The sequence below is a fragment of the Thamnophis elegans genome, chromosome 15 (assembly GCF_009769535.1).
Source record: "Thamnophis elegans isolate rThaEle1 chromosome 15, rThaEle1.pri, whole genome shotgun sequence".
In the NCBI taxonomy this organism is placed as follows: Eukaryota; Metazoa; Chordata; class Lepidosauria; order Squamata; family Colubridae; genus Thamnophis; species Thamnophis elegans.
Genome location: NC_045555.1, coordinates 9,395,028 through 9,411,521, shown reverse-complemented (window position 1 = coordinate 9,411,521; position 16,494 = coordinate 9,395,028). Strand labels below are relative to the sequence as shown.

The following is a 16,494-nucleotide window of genomic DNA, read 5'->3' as shown; positions in this document are numbered from 1 at the left end:
AGGTTCAATTAAACTTCGTTAATGACACGTACTCCATAAACAAAAGGAGAAGTAAGACCCCATCTCCTTATAAGGCTTTCTCCTCAAGAAATGTGTTAAGTATTTCCGTGTTGCAATGCTTTTGAGAATGTATAAGAATGTGTGCTTCGATAATGAAGGTTGTTCAGAACTTGCAATGCTAAGCCATGGGCTAGCTTTCTGAACCTGACTGCCAAATAAACTTTTCCTGTATCCTGAGAAGTCTAAAGCCTGTCATTTTCTGCAACAGTATCATCTGCAAATTTGGTAAGTTCCCCTTCTATTCCCTGATCGAAGTCGTTTATGAAAAAAATAAGTTTGGAAAAGCACCTTTGGGACAACCGTGACCTGGATGACTGAGAATCTCCACTTTGGTATGACGTCCACAAAGAACTCGCCCCCTTCCTGCTCTATTTTTCTAAGGAACACCCCAAAGCCTTGTTGTTTGGGTCTGCCCCATGTTGGGCTCAAGCAGAGAGTCTCTCTTAACACTCGACAGGGCAGAGTGGAGCTTGGACAAATGGACGAGATGATTGCCACCCAATTGGGCACGCTGTACCCAGCCGTTACAAAACCTGGCCAGGCAAAAATGTGCCATAACTCATAACTACCTCAGCAGTAAAGATTCAAAGAGACGAGAAACTTCCTGGCACTTTTCTACATATCTAAGTTGTTATCTATCATTATATGTATTTTTCCTTCTCTCTGTCTCTCCCTCACTCACTCTCTCTCTCTCTCTCTCTTTCTCTCTCTTTCTCTCTCTTTCTCTCTCTTTCCCTTCTCCCATTTCTTTTAAAAAATGTCTACTCCCTTCACTTTTGTGACACATTATTTCTCCTGATGTAGTCCTCTATTTTGTGGCAATCATTTTTCTCCGATGCCTGCATTTTTCGCAGGCTTTTTTCCTCTCTGCATCCCCCCCCACCCCATTTTCAAGGGGAATATTTCTGCCCTGCAAAACCCAAGGTGGGTTTTTAAAAAAAAATATCGACTGGAAAATGCAAAGCATAGAGATGAATTTCTGCCTATTCTTCTTTCCCTCTCATGCATACCCACAAATCTTACCTCCACAGAAAAGGGATAACGCAACGGTCTGTTGGATCCGAATAGCCCTGAAAAGGCTATTCGGTGGCAGCTTTACACAAAGAGGAAAACCCACACCAAGATTAAACCCCCTCCTCGCTTTCAACCCAGCACCAATTAGCAATCTTGTAAAACTCTTCCTGCTGCAAACATTAGTGCCTAGCACGGAAAATATTACAGGATTGCCGTCCTTGGATTTCACGGCCCTTTGACACCCCTCCTCCACTTAATTATTATTTTTAAAACAGCCTCTGGAAGAGAGGGCTGTGTGGCCTATGACAAGTCGGAGCGGCAGGGAATTTGTTAAGTTTTAAAGATACCAACAGCCCCCCCCCTTTTTCCTGTTCGTTTGGTTTTAAAATATGTAATTTGGTCAGACCATCTGTTTCCCTATAGAAGCTTTTTTAACAAGTCCATCTTTGAATTCTCCATTAAGTCTCTCTACTCCTGGGTAGGTTGCATCTTGGGAGAAGAACAGAGCTGGAAGGGGACTTGGAGGTCTTCTAGTCCAACCCCCTGCTCAAGCAGGAGACCCTATAGCCGTGATGGGGAAGCTATGGCACGCGTGCCACAGGAGACACGCAGAGGCCTCTCTGCGGGCAGCCGAGCCATCGCCCAGCTCAGCTCCACCGTGCTTGCACATGCGCCTCCCACCAGCCAGCTGATTTTTGGGTCTCTGCCGCACATGTGGGAGACGGGCAGACATGGACGGGGAGGGGTGGGGGTCACGCATGCATGCGTGGGAGCACCCCCACACCCCGATTTTGGTCCCAGGAGGCTGCAGGGAGGCCTGCCAGGCCCAAAATGGGGGCACCGGGGGGGGGGGTCCCACGCATGCATGGGGGCGAGCGCTGGGGGGGTCACCCGCGCATGCATAGGGGACAGGGGACATTGGCTGTGGGCATGCACGCACATGCTGTTGCACACATGCACGCAATTTCAGCATGCGAGGACGAAAAGATTAGCCATCACTGTCCCATAGCATGCCAGAGACATGATTGTCCATTCTCTTCTTGATAACCTCCAATGATGGAGAACCCACAACTTCTGGAAGCCAATCTTTCCACTGATTTATGGATCTGGGATGGTAGAATAAGAGTTGGAAGGGACCTTGGGGGGTCTTCTAGTCCAACCCCCTGCTCAAGCAGGAAATCCTATACCATTCTGGACAAATGGGTGTCCAGTCTCTTCTTAAAAACCTCCAGTGTTGGAGCATTCACAACTTCTGGAGGCTAGTTGGGTCTTGACAGAAAAAACAGAGTTGGAAGGGACCTTGGAGGTCTTCTAGTCCAACCCCCTGCTCAGGCAGAAAACCCTATACGTTTCAGACAAATGGGTGTCCAATCTCTTCTTGAAAGCCTCCGTTATTGGAACGCCCACAAGGATGTAATGGATGGTGGGTGGCCCATAGGGAAAAAAGGGGGAATTAATATGCTTGCTTTGGAATAGGGAATCCCAGAGCCGGTTTTGCTTCTTCTGTGCCTATGTGGTTTATTCAGGAAAGTTTTACACTTCATATAAAGTGACATTATATAATACATAATTATACATACAAACAATGGCCCAGGACTTTCTCTTTCTGGATTCGCCAACTGGACAGGTAGGATCAATCAACAGACCAGAAGCTTGGGGGCGGGGGGTGTCCCTGGGGAAAGTTGCCACCAGATTCGGACGGTTGGCCAGAGAGCGGGGAGGTGGGTCTTTCTCGCCGTTCCGAGAAGTACTCTCACCCCACAAAGTTTCCGCAATGCAGAACAGCCGGTGACGAACCGGTCCCAGTTCCCACCTGAGCTCATCTGTCAACATCAGGTACCACGACGCTGCCGGTAAACAAGAGTTCCAACAGCTGCTCTACTTTGATGCTTGGCACAACTCACCCCACTGCGACAATCTCGCTGTAAGACTCAAGGAATGTGTTTGTGTGTGTGTGTGTGTGTCAGCCTCAACCTCCCACCCTCCAACCACCTCCCTGGAGTGCCAAAGTCCAGATTGACAAAGAGAAGGGTCTCCCAGGTTTACGGCCACAGACACCCTGCTCATTTTAAATTGTGATTATTAGTTGGGATCCTGAAGAGGAAACTCCAATACTTTGGCCACCTAATGAAAGGGAGGAAGGACTCCCTGGAGAAGAGCCTCATGCTGGGAATGATGGAGGGCAGAAGAAGAAGGGGGCGGCAGAGAAGGGGATGGCTGGATGGAGTCACCCAAGCAGCAGGCGTGAGCTTCAATGGACTCCAGAGGATGGGAGAGGACAGGAAGGCCTGGAGGAACGTGGTCCTTGGGGTCACAATGGGTCGGACACGACTTTGCAACTAACAACAGCAACAATATTATTTGGGAAGCAGGGTACCCTATGCCGCGAAGCTCTGGTTTGGAGGGAGCAACAAATCCCTAGCTTTGGACAGACACACACACACACTTTGCGGCACAAAAGAGTTAAGATCTATTTTAAAACAGAAGTCACAAAATGAGCATTGGGGAAGAGGGGGGGGTGAGGGGGAACGTGCGATGATGAAAAACCGTAGCAACGATACAACCAACAACTCAATATGTATGCGTCCAGCAGCCAGCCAGCCGGCTGCCCTCTGGGTATAAATTATTTTTAAAAAATAAGGAGGAAAAAAGGCTACTGTGGTGCTGCCGTTGGTAACAGAGGGTCTGCAGGCCAGGGGTGAGTTATGGAGTGATTCAGTCGAAGAAATGCAGGAGTTTTTTTTTATTTTTATTATTTTATTGTTTAGTAGATTGGGGGGAGAAGAGACTTCCTTCCCCTGTTTTCACTCCTCTTCTAAAATTCATGGAGGTGGGAAGTCAAAGAGTAAAGGATCCTGATCACCTCCTGGCATAATAATAATCCAGACAAGCTCTTATAGATAAGTGGCTCTGCACTTCAAAAGGGTATTGTGATGCATTACAGAAACCAGGTTTAGAGGAGGGGCAATTTACAGGCAAGCTGTGTGAGGAAAAAACAACCTGGGTGATATCAAGAAAGAATCAGCAGGATTTGCCAGCAGGTCTTGATGGAAAAACTGTAAAGAAAATCTAAAGAAATCTGGAAGGTTTCCAGCACACACACCTCTTGCAGACGTTGCGTTACCAAACTAAGTGACGTTATCAGCATTGAGGGCATTACCTAGTTGCGTCACGAAATGTCTGCAGGGAAACCACCGACCTCAAGAGAGCACCAAGGACCCCTTGTTTCAACCCTGGGGTTAAAGACCCCTCACCCCCAAGGATGGAAGGAAGGAAGGGAAGGGGAAGGAAGGAAGGAAAGAAAGAGGGAGGGAGAAAGAAAGAGGAAGGAAGGAAAGAAATAAAGAAAAGAAAGAAAGAGGGAGGGTGAGAGAAAGGAAGGAAGGGGGAAGGAAGAAAGAGGGAGGGAGGAAGAAAGAGGAAGGAGGAAAGAAGGAAGGAAAGAAAGGAAAGAAAGAAAGAGGGGGCAAGAGAAAGGAAGGAAGGGGGAAGGGAGGAAGAAAGAGGAATGAAGGAGGAAAGGAAGGGGAAAAAAAGAAGGAAGGAAGGAAGGAAAAAAGAAAGAGGGGAAGAAAGAAAGAAAGAGGAAGGAAGGAAGGAGGAAAGGAAGAGAGAGGGAGGGAGGAAGAAAGAGGAAGGAAGGAGGAAGGAAGGAAAGAAAGAAGGGAAAAAAGAGGGGGGAGAGAAAGAAAGAAAAAAGAGGAAGAAAGGAAGGAAAAAGAAATACAGACAGACAGAAAGAGAAAGAAAGAAAGAAAGAAAAAGAAAAAAAGAAAGAAAGAAAATGTGGTGGGCTTCCTGTTTAGAAAACAGGAGTTCCAGGGAGGAGAAATTGGGGGGCAGGTGAATTGAGAGCTCCAATTACAGCCAGGTTTTTTGGGGGGCCTCTCATCCCTCCAAATGATGAAACTGGGGGGGGGGGTGTTCTTGTTTTGGCGAGCTTAAGCAGGACGAAGAAAAATCAGTAGGAAGAAATGAGAGGTAAAAAAAATTAAGGAGAAAGAAGCAAAAAGGAGGAATATTGGAGGAGGGGGGAGGAAACGGACTATGTGGGGTTAGAGCATGAATTCCCAGCTAATCCCAGCAGTCAGTGAAAAGGGAAGGTGCTTCTTACTTACACATCACGTTGAGAAAGATGTTGCCTGAGGCCAGGACCACTTTCTCGCGAGTCGCCCGGTCGTAAATCCCCACGTGACATTCATAGGGTCCATTGTCCGAAATCCGGACTTCGGGAAGCCTGGAAAGACAAGAGAGAAACAGAGAATGTAAGGACACTGGGCTGCATTTAAAATGAGATGGCAGAACATTATGGCGATTTTCCTAACCCGTTATTGTCCTCGACGTCTGACCGTTCACTTAGTGACCGTTTGAAGGCACTGAGAAAAAAGCAAATTCACGAGCGGTCCTCGCGTTTACGACTGCAGCGGCATCGCCCTCTGTCACCTGATCAAAACTTGGGCGCTTGGCTGTTGACTCGTGTTTACGATGGTTGCAGCGTTCCCGGGGTCACCAACTTGTGACCTTCCCAGCTAAGTCAACAGGGGGCAGCCAGATTCGCTTAACAACCGCATGGTTCACTTAACAGCGGCAGTGATTTGTGTAACAACCGTGGAACAAAAAGGACATAAAGCCGAGACAACCTGCTTAGCAATTGCCTTGTTCAGGAACTGAAATTCTGCTGCCAACTCTGGTTGTAAGATGAGGACTGTAAACAGACTGGGACAGGGGGTGGCTAACCTCGTATGCCAAAATCACGTGCATGCGTGTGCCCACACCCATAATGCAATTTGCCCCACCCACTGCGCATACGCGCACGATCCCACTGCACTCCCCCTGCCCTCCCATTTGGGGCCTAGCAGGCCTCCCTGAAGCCTCCTGGAACCAAAAATGGGCTGCGGGGGCAGTGGTGGGTTCCTATCGGCTGGAATCGGCAAAGGCCCAGGTCTGCCACGCCCCCAAACTGGTTCTCTGGGTGGCGCCACAGGCGCCGCCATCTTGTTTTGCACTTCTGCGCATGCACAGAACAATTTTTATTGCACTTGCGCAGCCCCCCCACGAGGGAACTGGCAGTAGTGCCTGCCGGAACCCACCCCTGCATGCGGGGGGGGGGGCTGCACACTCCTGTGCCCTGTTTTGGGCCCAGCAGGCCTCCCTGAAGCCTCCTGGAACCAAAAATTTCATTTCATTTCATTTATTAAATTTATAGGCCGCCCAATCCCGGAGGACTCCGGGCGGCTTACAACGAAAGAAGAAAAAAGAAAAACAAAATAAGTAAAAAATAGTTTAAAAATCACAACACACATACATTCTAATTGGGGCTGGACCTTAACACTAAGGTCAACAGCTCCAGGCCTGCCGGAACAGCCAGGTTTTAACGGCTTTCCTGAAGGCCATGAGAGTGGGTAAGGTCCGGACCTCTGGGGGTAGCTGATTCCACAGGGTCGGAGCAGCCACAGAGAAGGCTCTCCTCCGGGGGCCCGCCAGCCGACACTGTCCGGCTGACGGTATCCGAAGGAAGCCCACCCTGTGGGATCTTATCGGCCGTTGGGAGGTGTATGGCAGTAGGTGGTCTCGCAGATAGGCTGGTCCTAAGCCATGTAGGGCTTTAAAGGTAATAACCGACACGTTGAATTGCGTCCAAATAGACCCTGCGCTCCCTCTGCCCCCTGTATATGCGGGTGTGACTTACCTGCCCCCATTTATGCATGTGACCCCCCCGATCCCCTGCGCATGCACACCAGAGGTGGGTTCCTACCGGTTCAGCCGGGTAGGTAGGAACTCGGCCTGCTACACTCCCGAACCGGTTCTATTTTCGGCGGCGCCATCTTGATTTTCAGTACTGAACAATCTTCATTGCAAATTTGTTTTCTTTTTCTAATATTGTGCTCATGCGCAGACCTTTTTAGGTACAAATGTGCCCAGGTGCGGAGCGCACACTTGGCCTGTGTGCCAATTAGCACGACATACCGGCCGTAATGCCAGTTGCAACCCATCCCTGATGCACGCACATCTCCCGCAGGCGGCAAAGATCCGAAAAGAAGGTGACTGGCTGGCGGGAGGCGGGCGTGTATCCGCGGTGGAGCTGAGGTGGCCGACAGCTCGCGTGCTTGTAGATAGAGCTCCGTGTGCCACTTGTGTCCCGCGTGCCATAGATTCGCCATGACGGGACTGGGCTGTTTCTGCACAAATCCAAATTTTATTTCATCGTCTGGCCTAAAAGGATTCTTGGTTTTAATTCCAGACAGTCAATTGGACCTAAGCAAGACTTCAGATAGATTATTTTCACTCTGAGCCTCCGAACCTGCAGAGAAAGCATGTGATTTTTTTTTCACTTATTTTTTTTTTCTCAACTCCCACGTCGAAAAGGAAAGCCTGCACCGTATTGTTTGAGACGATATTGGAAATGCAATTTTTACTTCCAGAAAACGTGGAGAAATAATATCGATCGTCGGGCAAATCCTGAACTACGGTGGTTTTTTTTGAATGGAAGGTAGAAGGAGGGGTGAATACGGGGCAAAGAGCTGAGGATCAAAAAAATATAATAAAATCTTTTTGTGCACGCTGGATTAAATTGAGTGTTGGAAGAATCTCTCTTCAGCTCTGCTCTGGCCCTTGACATTTTTCGACTGGGGCTGTGAAATTCATCTACTGACACAACTGCAGATTTAACAACACCAAAAAAAAACAGATCTAAAAGAGGAAGGGGGAAGGAGTTTGGTACGGGAAAGGACTCCGGGGAGAAGGAGCAAAAGAAAATCAAAGCAATTCCGCCGTGCTTGCAAAGCCCAACCTGGAAGAGAAACTTCAAAATGAATCTCTAAGGAAGACAAGACAGAAAGAAAAAAGGAAGGAAGAGGGAGGGAGGGAGGGAAGAAAGGAGAAAAAATAAGAAAGAAAGAAAGAAAGAAAGAAAGAACATTGAGCAAGGAATTAAGGATGAGAGGCAGAAATGGAGGGATAAGAGGAAGGAAGGAAGGAGAAAGAATAAGAAAGAAAGAAGAAAGAGAGGAAGGAAAGAGAAAGAGAGAGAGAAAGAAAGAACACTGAGCAAGGAATCAAGAATGAGAGACTGAAATGGAGGGATAAGAGAGAGGGATGAAGGAAGGAAGGAGAAAGAATAAGAAAGAAAGAAGAAAGAAAGAGAGGAAGGAAAGGGAAAGAAAGTAAGAGAAAGAAAGAACACTGAGCAAGGAATCAAGGATGAGAGGCAGAAGTGGAGGGATAAGAGGGAAGGAGGGAGATAGGAAAGAGAAAGAATAAGAAAGAAAGAAGAAAGAGAGGAAGGAAAGAAAGAGAGAGAGAAAGAAAGAAAGAGCATGGAATCAAGAATGAGAGACTGAAATGGAGGGATAAGAGAGAGGGATGAAGGAAGGAAGGAGAAAGAATAAGAAAGAGAGAAGAAATAAAGAGAGGAAGGAAAGAGAAAGGAAGTAAGAGAGAGAGAGAGAGAAAGAAAGAACATTGAGCAAGGAATTAAGGATGAGAGGCAGAAATGGAGGGATAAGAGGGAGGAAGGAAGGAGAAAGAATAAGAAAGAAAGAAGAAAGAGAGGAAGGAAAAAGAAAGAAAGAAAGAAAGAGAAAGAAAGAAAACATTGAGCAAGAAATTAAGGATGAGAGTAGGAATGGAGGGAGGTAGGAAGGGAGGGAAGGAAGGAAGGAAGGAAGGCAGATGAAACCAATTCTGGTGGGCTTGCTGTGCAGAGTTTAGAAAACAGGAGTCCCAGAGAGGATAAATTGAGGGCAGGTGAACGGAGAGCTCAAATTACAGCCAGGTGGGGGCTCTCATCCCCCCAAATGATGAAACTGGGGGGGGGGGGTTCTCGTTGTGGTGAGCTTAAGCAGAACGAAGAAAAACCAATAGGAAGAAATGAGAAAAAAAACCTAAATAAATAAGGAGAAAGAAGCAAAAAGGAAGAATATTTGGGAGGGGGAAACAAGGACTAGAACCTTGAGATCCGAACAAGTGAGACCCCCGTGGGTCTAAAATGCGACTTTCCTGCCTTGGGTGACACGTAGAGCATTCCATGTTCAGGCCACCAGCTGAGAAAGCGCCAGAGGAGGGAAGCCGATAGGTAAATTAAATCTTTGCGGGACGGAGAGAATAAATTCCCTCAATCTGTTTAATCTCCCTTTAATTGATCCGACGTCTGATGAAGTGGAAAGCAGGGGCCAGGAAAGCGGGTCTCGGAAATTAACTCTCAGGAGGCTAATCTTTTTTTTAAAATGTACAAGCTCGGCAGCTAAATCTTGGTTTGGGGAAGAGAATTAGCTGCCCCGGGCAAACATCCACGTAATAAAAAGTTAAACTGACGGGTTAACTTGGGATAGACATGGAAAATCTACCTGCCTGCCTTCACTGACAACCAGGGAACGAAAAGCGAGGAGAAGGAAGGTAAGAATCGAGCCAAGAACTGCAAAGACTGTGGATCTACACATAATCCTCAATTTAGGCCCATGAAGAGCCTCGGCGGTGCAGTGGTTAGAGCGCAGTTGCCTTTCTTTCTTTTTTCTTTCTTTCTTTCTTTCCTTCCTCCCTTCCTTCTTCCTTCCTTCTCCCTTCCCTCCCAGTGGTTAGAATGCAGTATTGCAGGCTAACTCTGCCCACTGCCAACAGTTCAATCCTGACGGCTCAAGATTGACTCAGCCTTCCATCCTTCTGAGATGGGTAAAATGAGGACCCAGATTGTTGGGGGCAAGAGGCTGATTCTGTCAACTGCTTAGAGAGGGCTGTAAAAGCTCTGTGAAGCGGTATATAACTCTTAAGTACTATTCCTTCCTTCCTCCCTTCCCTCCCAGTGGTTAGAATGCAGTATTGCAGGCTAATTCTGCCCCACTGCCAACAGTTCGATCCCGACCGGCTTAAGGTGGACTCAGCCTGCCATCCTTCTGAGGTGGGTCAAATGAGGACCAAGATTGTTGAGGGCAATGAGGCTGACTCTGTAAGCCGCTTAGAGAGGGCTGTAAAAGCAACTGTGAAGCGGGATATAAGTCTTAGCTTAGCTATTGCTATCCGTTTACTGACTGAAGTTATGACGGTGCTGAAAAAAACGACTTATTGACGTAAAAGCTTCTAAGAAGCCCAAGTGAAGTCCCCAAAGAGACGTGTCCAGATGTTTTGGGGAGGGAGATGGCCCTGATGATGACCTCATCCCAAAACCCTCTCAGACCTTCATATGACATTGAGAGGGGAGAGGCCCCCCTCTCTCCCTACATTTCTCATTTCTTTCTCCCCCTTCTCTCTCTCTCTCCCACTCTCCTTTTCCTTCCATCTCTGTCATCTCCCCCTCTCCCCTTCTCTCTCTCTCCCCTCTCCTTCCATCTCCCATCTCCCTTTCTCTCTCTCTCTCATCTTTCCCTCTCTCCTTCTGCCTCTCCCTCCCTTTCTCATCTCTCTCTCACCCTTCTCTCTCTCTCTCCCCCACTCTCCCTCTCCTTCCCTCTCTGTCATATCTCTCTCCCCCCTCTCCTTCCCACTCCCATCTCTCCCTTTCTCCTTTTTTCTCTCTCTCTCTCTCTCATCTTTCCCTCTCCCCTTCTCCCTCTCCCTCCCTTTCTCATCTCTCTCTCCCCCTTCTCTCTCTCTTCCCCACTCTCCCTCTCCTTCCCTCTGACATCTCTCCCTCTACCCTTCAATCTCTCCCCCTCTCTCTCCTTCCCTCTCCCTTTTCTCCCTTTCTTTCTCTCTCTCATCTTTCCATCTCCCCTTCTCCCTCTCCCTCCCTTTCTCATCTCTCTCTCCTCCACTCCCCCTCTCCCCCTCTCCCTCTCCTTCCCTCTCTGACATCTCTCCCTCTCCCCTTCACACTATCTCCCTCCCTCTCTCTCCTTCCCTCTCCCATTTCTCCCTTTCTTTCTCTCTCTCATCTTTCCATCTCCCCTTCTCCCTCTCCCTCCCTTTCTCATCTCTCTCTCCTCCACTCTCCCTCTCCCCCTCTCCCTCTCCTTCCCTCTCTGACATCTCTCCCTCTCCCCTTCACACTCTCTCCCTCCCTCTCTCTCCTTCCCTCTCCCATCTCTCCCTTTCTCTCTCTCTCTCTCATCTTTCCCTCTCCCCTTCTCCCCCTCCCTCCCTCTCTCTCCTTCACTCTCCCAAGTCTCTCTCTCTCTCTCCCCACCTCCTGGGAATTGACCGCCATCGATCTGCCTCCTGGTTAGTCAGTATTCAGATAACGGCGAGGGAGGAGGAGGGAAGATCAGAACGGAGCTTCTTTCTCACCAGCGACGGGGCTTAGGGATCAATAAACTATTAATAAACTAGTGAAGGTTTTAAAGGAGAGATCTGTGTGTAATGCTATTTAGCAGCCAGAGTTTACCAACAGTGACAGCTCCTCAGAAGGGTAAGTAATTGCATTATTGCAAGGAGGGGTGGGGGGAAGCAGACGGAGGAGAAAGCGAGAGGCAGGCGGAAAGACCGTCTCTCTCCCCCCCCAGGGGCTGGAGGAGGAGGAGGAGGAGGAGGAGGAGGAGGAGGAGGAGGAGGAGGAGGAGGAGGAGGAGGAGGGGGTGAAGCTTGGGAGCCCAGAGGTTAAGGCTCCCGGACTCCCGTCTGTCTAAAAAGGCCTGTGATGCTTTCCCAAACAGGAGCTGATCAGAGTCCGCTTGAGGAAGATTGATTGGGAAGAAAGCAACGGGGTTCCAAGGCCTCCATCATGCCAACAGTTTCTGATTGAGTATCCATATCTCCTCTGATGCACTTAGGGGGGAAGAGCTTCCTTCCTTCCTTTCCATCCATCCATCCATCCATCCATCCACCAATCTACCAATCCCATCTCTCCTTCCTTCCTTCTTTCTCATTCATCCATCCATCCATCCATCCATTCATTCCTCCATCCTCCAATTTATCAATCTGATCCCTCCCTACCTCCTTCCTTCTTATACATTCCTCCATCTATCACATCTCTCCTCCCTTCCTCCCATCTTCCTTCCTTCCTCCCTTCCTTCTTTCCTTCCTCCCTCCATCCCTTCCTCCTTGTCTTTCTTATTTCTCCTTCCTTCCCTTTTCCTCCCTCCCTCCCTCATTGTCTTCCTTATTTCTCCTTTCTTCCTTCCATCTTCCTTCATTCCTCCCTCCAATATTCCTTCCTTCCTTCCTTTTTCTTCCCTCCCTCTCTCCCATTTTCCTTCCTCCCATTCTCCTTCCCTCTCTCCTTCCCTCCTTGTTTTTCTTATTTCTCCTTCCTTCCATCTCCCTCCCCCATTGGCTTCCTTATTTCTCCTTCCTTCCATCTTCCTTCCTCCCTCCCTCTCTCCCATATTCCTTCCTCCCGTTCTTCTTCCCTCCCTCCCTCCTTGTTTTTCTTATTTCTCCTTCCTTCCTCCCATCTCCCTCCCCTCCTCATTGGCTTCCTTATTTCTCCTTCCTTCCATCTTTCTTTCTCCCTCCCTCCCATATTCGTTCCTCCCTCCCTCCCTAATCCTCGACTTATAATCACAATTTCTTTCATACTGTAGTACATCCCTCCTCTTGGGGTGCCAAAACCAACAGGGGAATCCAGAGCCAGCCAGCCTGTATCTCTTGGAACCCCCATCCCCCTCACGTGGGGCAGGGGGCCAAGGGACCCGAACAGCTGTGCTTCTCCCGAGGAGCAAGGCGGCCCAGGAGCACCTGATATGCCGTCACACATCCGGGCCATGCCAAGTTTCTCAGCATTCTCCGCTCTGATCCTTGGAGTTGAGCACAGCTGGCGATTGCTCGGTCATTGCTTCCCTGGGATACAAATCAGCCAGTGTATCTGATTTAAGTACGTGGGGTTGATCCAGGCGGCTCCGAGGGTGGCCAATTTATCCGCCAGATGAAGCTGGGGAGCTGGGGAGAGAAGGAAATGAGGGCGAACAAGGCGGCCAGATTTGGAGAGGGAATCTCGTGGTGGGACCCAGTGGTTGGTTTTTATCGCTCCTTTTGGTGAGGCTTGAAATTCGCCTCCCAGGTCTTTCAAAACCCATTAATGGTCCTCCTCACCCAGTTGGCTCCCTCCCTCCCACCCTCTCTATCTCCTCTCGGCCTTCACACCATCTGGAGCAAGGAGAAAGCTGAAAGGAGAAGAGAGGTAGGTGTGAGTTGCTTCGATCCAGCCCAGAACGGCGGCTGAGAATCAGCTATTCATAAGGGGTGGAGAAGGAAGTTGAGTGGTTCAAGAGCAACTTGGTTTTTTTTTGATAGGACTACCATCTGCTCCATCGTGGCCACCTTGATGTACTGTTTGCTCACCTGCCTGCTTACATGAGGAAGTGACCAAGGAGATGAAGGATAACAGAATAGCAGAGTCGGCAGGGACCTTGGAGGTCTTCTAGTCCAACCCCCCTGGCTCATGCAGAAGACTATATATCATTTCAGACCAATGGCTGTCCAATCTCCAGTTTTGGATCATTGACAACTTCTGGAGACAAGCTGTTCCATTGATTAATTGTTCTAACTGTCAGGAAATTTCCCCTTAGTTCTAAGTTGCTTCTCTCCTTGATTAGTTTCCACCCATTGCTTCCTGTCCTACCATGTCAATACCATGTTATCTTGTCAAATGTTCTTGCCCCCCAAACTAGTCCATTGTGCTCACTTCCCCATGGCTTTTGTTCTCGCTGTCAGGAAATTTTTCCTTAGTTCTCGGTTGGATCTCTCCTTGGTTAGTTTCCATCCATTGCTTCTTCGCCTACTTTCAGGACAAGGAGCTTGGCCCAAAGACCTTGAACCAAGGACCAATAGCATCTCAAATTATTCTCCAAAGGTCAAATTATTCTCCAAAGCACCAGACAAGAAACAATGGTTGGAAATTGATCAAGGAGAGAACCAACCTAGAATTAAGGAGAAACTTCCTAACAGTGAGGACAATTAACCAGTGGAACAGAGGTTGCCTCCAAAAATCGTGAGCGCTCCATCACTGGAGGTTTTTAAGAGGAGACTGGACAGTCACTTGTCTGAGATGGCATAAGTACTCCTCAGAGGTGGGTTCCTACCAGTTCGTACCTATTCGGTGGAACCGGTTTGTCAAATCTACCAAACCGGTTAGAAGAGGTTCCACCAGTTCCACCAGTGGACCCGGAAAGCAGGCCACACCTACAGAAGAGGTTCCAAAAATTTTTGAAACCTACCACTGACATAGAAAGACACAGAGAGAGGGAGGGAGGGAGAGAGGCAAAAACACACACACACACACACACACACACACACACACACACACAGACTCACACAGAGAGAGAGAAAGGGAAAGAAAGGAAGAAAGAAAGAAATAAAAAGTAAGAAAAAGTGAGAGAGAAATGAAAGAAAAAAAGAAAAAAGGGACAGAGAGACAAAAGGAAGGAGAAAGAGAGAGAGAGAGAGAGAGAAAACACATGGCCGGCAAGCCACTCCCACCAGGTCACATGGCCGGCAAGCCACTCCCACAAAGGAGGCCACACCCACAGAGTAGGTTCGAAATTTTTTTTGAAACCCACCACTGGTACTCCTGCTTGAGCAGGGACCTGGACTAGAAGTCCTCCAAAGTCCCTTCCAGCTCTATTCTATTCTAATTTTATTCACTTGATCTCCTGAAGGTTCTACAGAAACAGAACAGAGATCCGTGGAAGACTCCTTGGACCATCTGTTGACCCCTTCCGACACCTGGTTTCCATCCCTACGTAAAGCTTCCCCTTTTTAACATTTCTGAAGGACTATGAAGAAAAGCTGCTTTCCAGACAGCCTCCCTTTGCTGACCAACAGAGTTATCACCCACTTTCAGCTGGACTTAAGAACAGCTTACTCAGCCAATCCTGAAGTGTGTTCAGCCAAAACCCATACAGACAATCCCAATGGATCCTTGACAAGCGTCTGTCTAAATACTGCCACTGGGACAGATCCTTTATCTCCCCAGCCCAGTGCTGGGCTGTAAGTCAAAACAACAAATAAAAGTTAAGGAACAAGCAAAGAAGGAGACCAAGAAAATGTGTTGAGGTTTTTAAGGGGGAACCACAGATGTTTAGGAGAAACACAGATGTCCCAATTGCAATGGATGGCTGTGAAAGTTGGACCATAAGGAAGGCTGAGCACCAAAGAATGGAGGCCTTTGAACTCTGGTGCTGGAGAAGAAGACTCCTGCATTGAGTCCCTTGGACTGCAAGGCCATCCAACTGGTCAGTCCTGGAGGAGACCAACCCTGACTGCTCTTTAGAAGGCCAGATCCTGAAGAGGAAACTCAAATGTTTTGGCCACCTGATGAGAAGGAAGAAGGTCTCCCTGGAGAAGAGCCTCTTGCTGGGAATGATGGAAGGCAAGAGAAGAAGGGGACGGCAGAGAAGGAGGTGGCTGGATGGAGTCACTGAAGCAGTCGGCATGAGCTTAAATGGACTCTAGAGGATGGTAGAGGACAGGAAGGCCCGGAGGAACGTTGTCCATGGGGTTGCAATGGGTCGGACACAACTTCGCAACTAACAACAACAACAGATGTTTCGTAGCTTTTTCTGTCTTCCAACGTAGACTTCGGGCTTCTTTTAGCTTACCAGCAATTGCTTAGGTTGGGGAAAAAAATGAGTAAGCATCTTTGCAATTCAGGATAAATATTGCATGCTCTTTTTTTACAGCTGACAGCCAAGATTCTGTTTCTTGAGAAGAATCTGGAAAGGGAGCTCTTGAGAGGACGCGAGCGTCGCCAAAATAAGAACGGGGAGGAGATTCCAATCTGTTTTACAAATTTAGCACTTTTCAAGCCAAACCTGTTTTGCTGACCAGCCCAAATTCGCTGAACACACCAACAAGGTTGGAGATTTATCTGACCTAAATATCTGCAGCAGAGGCAGCTCCCCAAAGAGGACAAACCCTCTGAAGTGAACTCAAAGATTCCTTGATTAGGAGCGCTGGCAGCAAAAGGTTTCTCTCTTACCGCAGGCTAACAGGGAGATGTATAGTTGTCCTGCCTTTTATCCGGAGCTAGAGTGGGGCATCGCTAGCAGCAGTGGCTCTTCCGTCCCAAGGACCGGCTCATAGATTTCCACTGTTCTCCTCTCTTCTGCCACATCTATTAATCTCCGCCCCCTGTCTTTTATCCCCAGAACTAGAGTGGGGCTTCACTAGCAGCGGTGGCTCTTCTGTCCCAAGGACTGGCCCATAGATTTCCACTGCTCTCCTCTCCTCTGCCGTCTATGCATCTGTGCATCAGGCACTGGACCCAACTGTTCCTCCTCTTCCTCATCAGCCACCTCCAGACCTGGGGGCTGTTGACTCCATCTGAGGGCTGATGGACAGCCCAGGCTCCGCCTGTGTCTCTCTCTCTGCCAGCTCCATTCTCTCTTCCCCCTCGGAGGTCCCAGGTTGCCTTGATGTTGACTCTGACTTTCACACCTCCTCCTCTGATTTGGGTGCTGGAGGAGCTGGTGGCCAACAGGCCACAACAGAGGTGATGTCGTGATACCTTGTTCCTACCTACAGTTTGATGCAGCAAAATATGGGAGGAAT

At 48.6% G+C, this 16,494-nt stretch overlaps 1 protein-coding gene across 1 annotated transcript in view; it reads right to left on the bottom strand.

Moving 5' to 3' along the window:
* The window catches only part of IGSF21 (immunoglobin superfamily member 21), an 80,080-nt gene that overhangs the window by 40,015 nt on the left and 23,571 nt on the right, over positions 1-16,494 (bottom strand). The window contains exon 4 of the mRNA XM_032232209.1: positions 5,193-5,311. Coding sequence (XP_032088100.1) covers positions 5,193-5,311 — 119 coding nt within the window. The remainder of the gene's footprint in view (positions 1-5,192; positions 5,312-16,494) is intronic.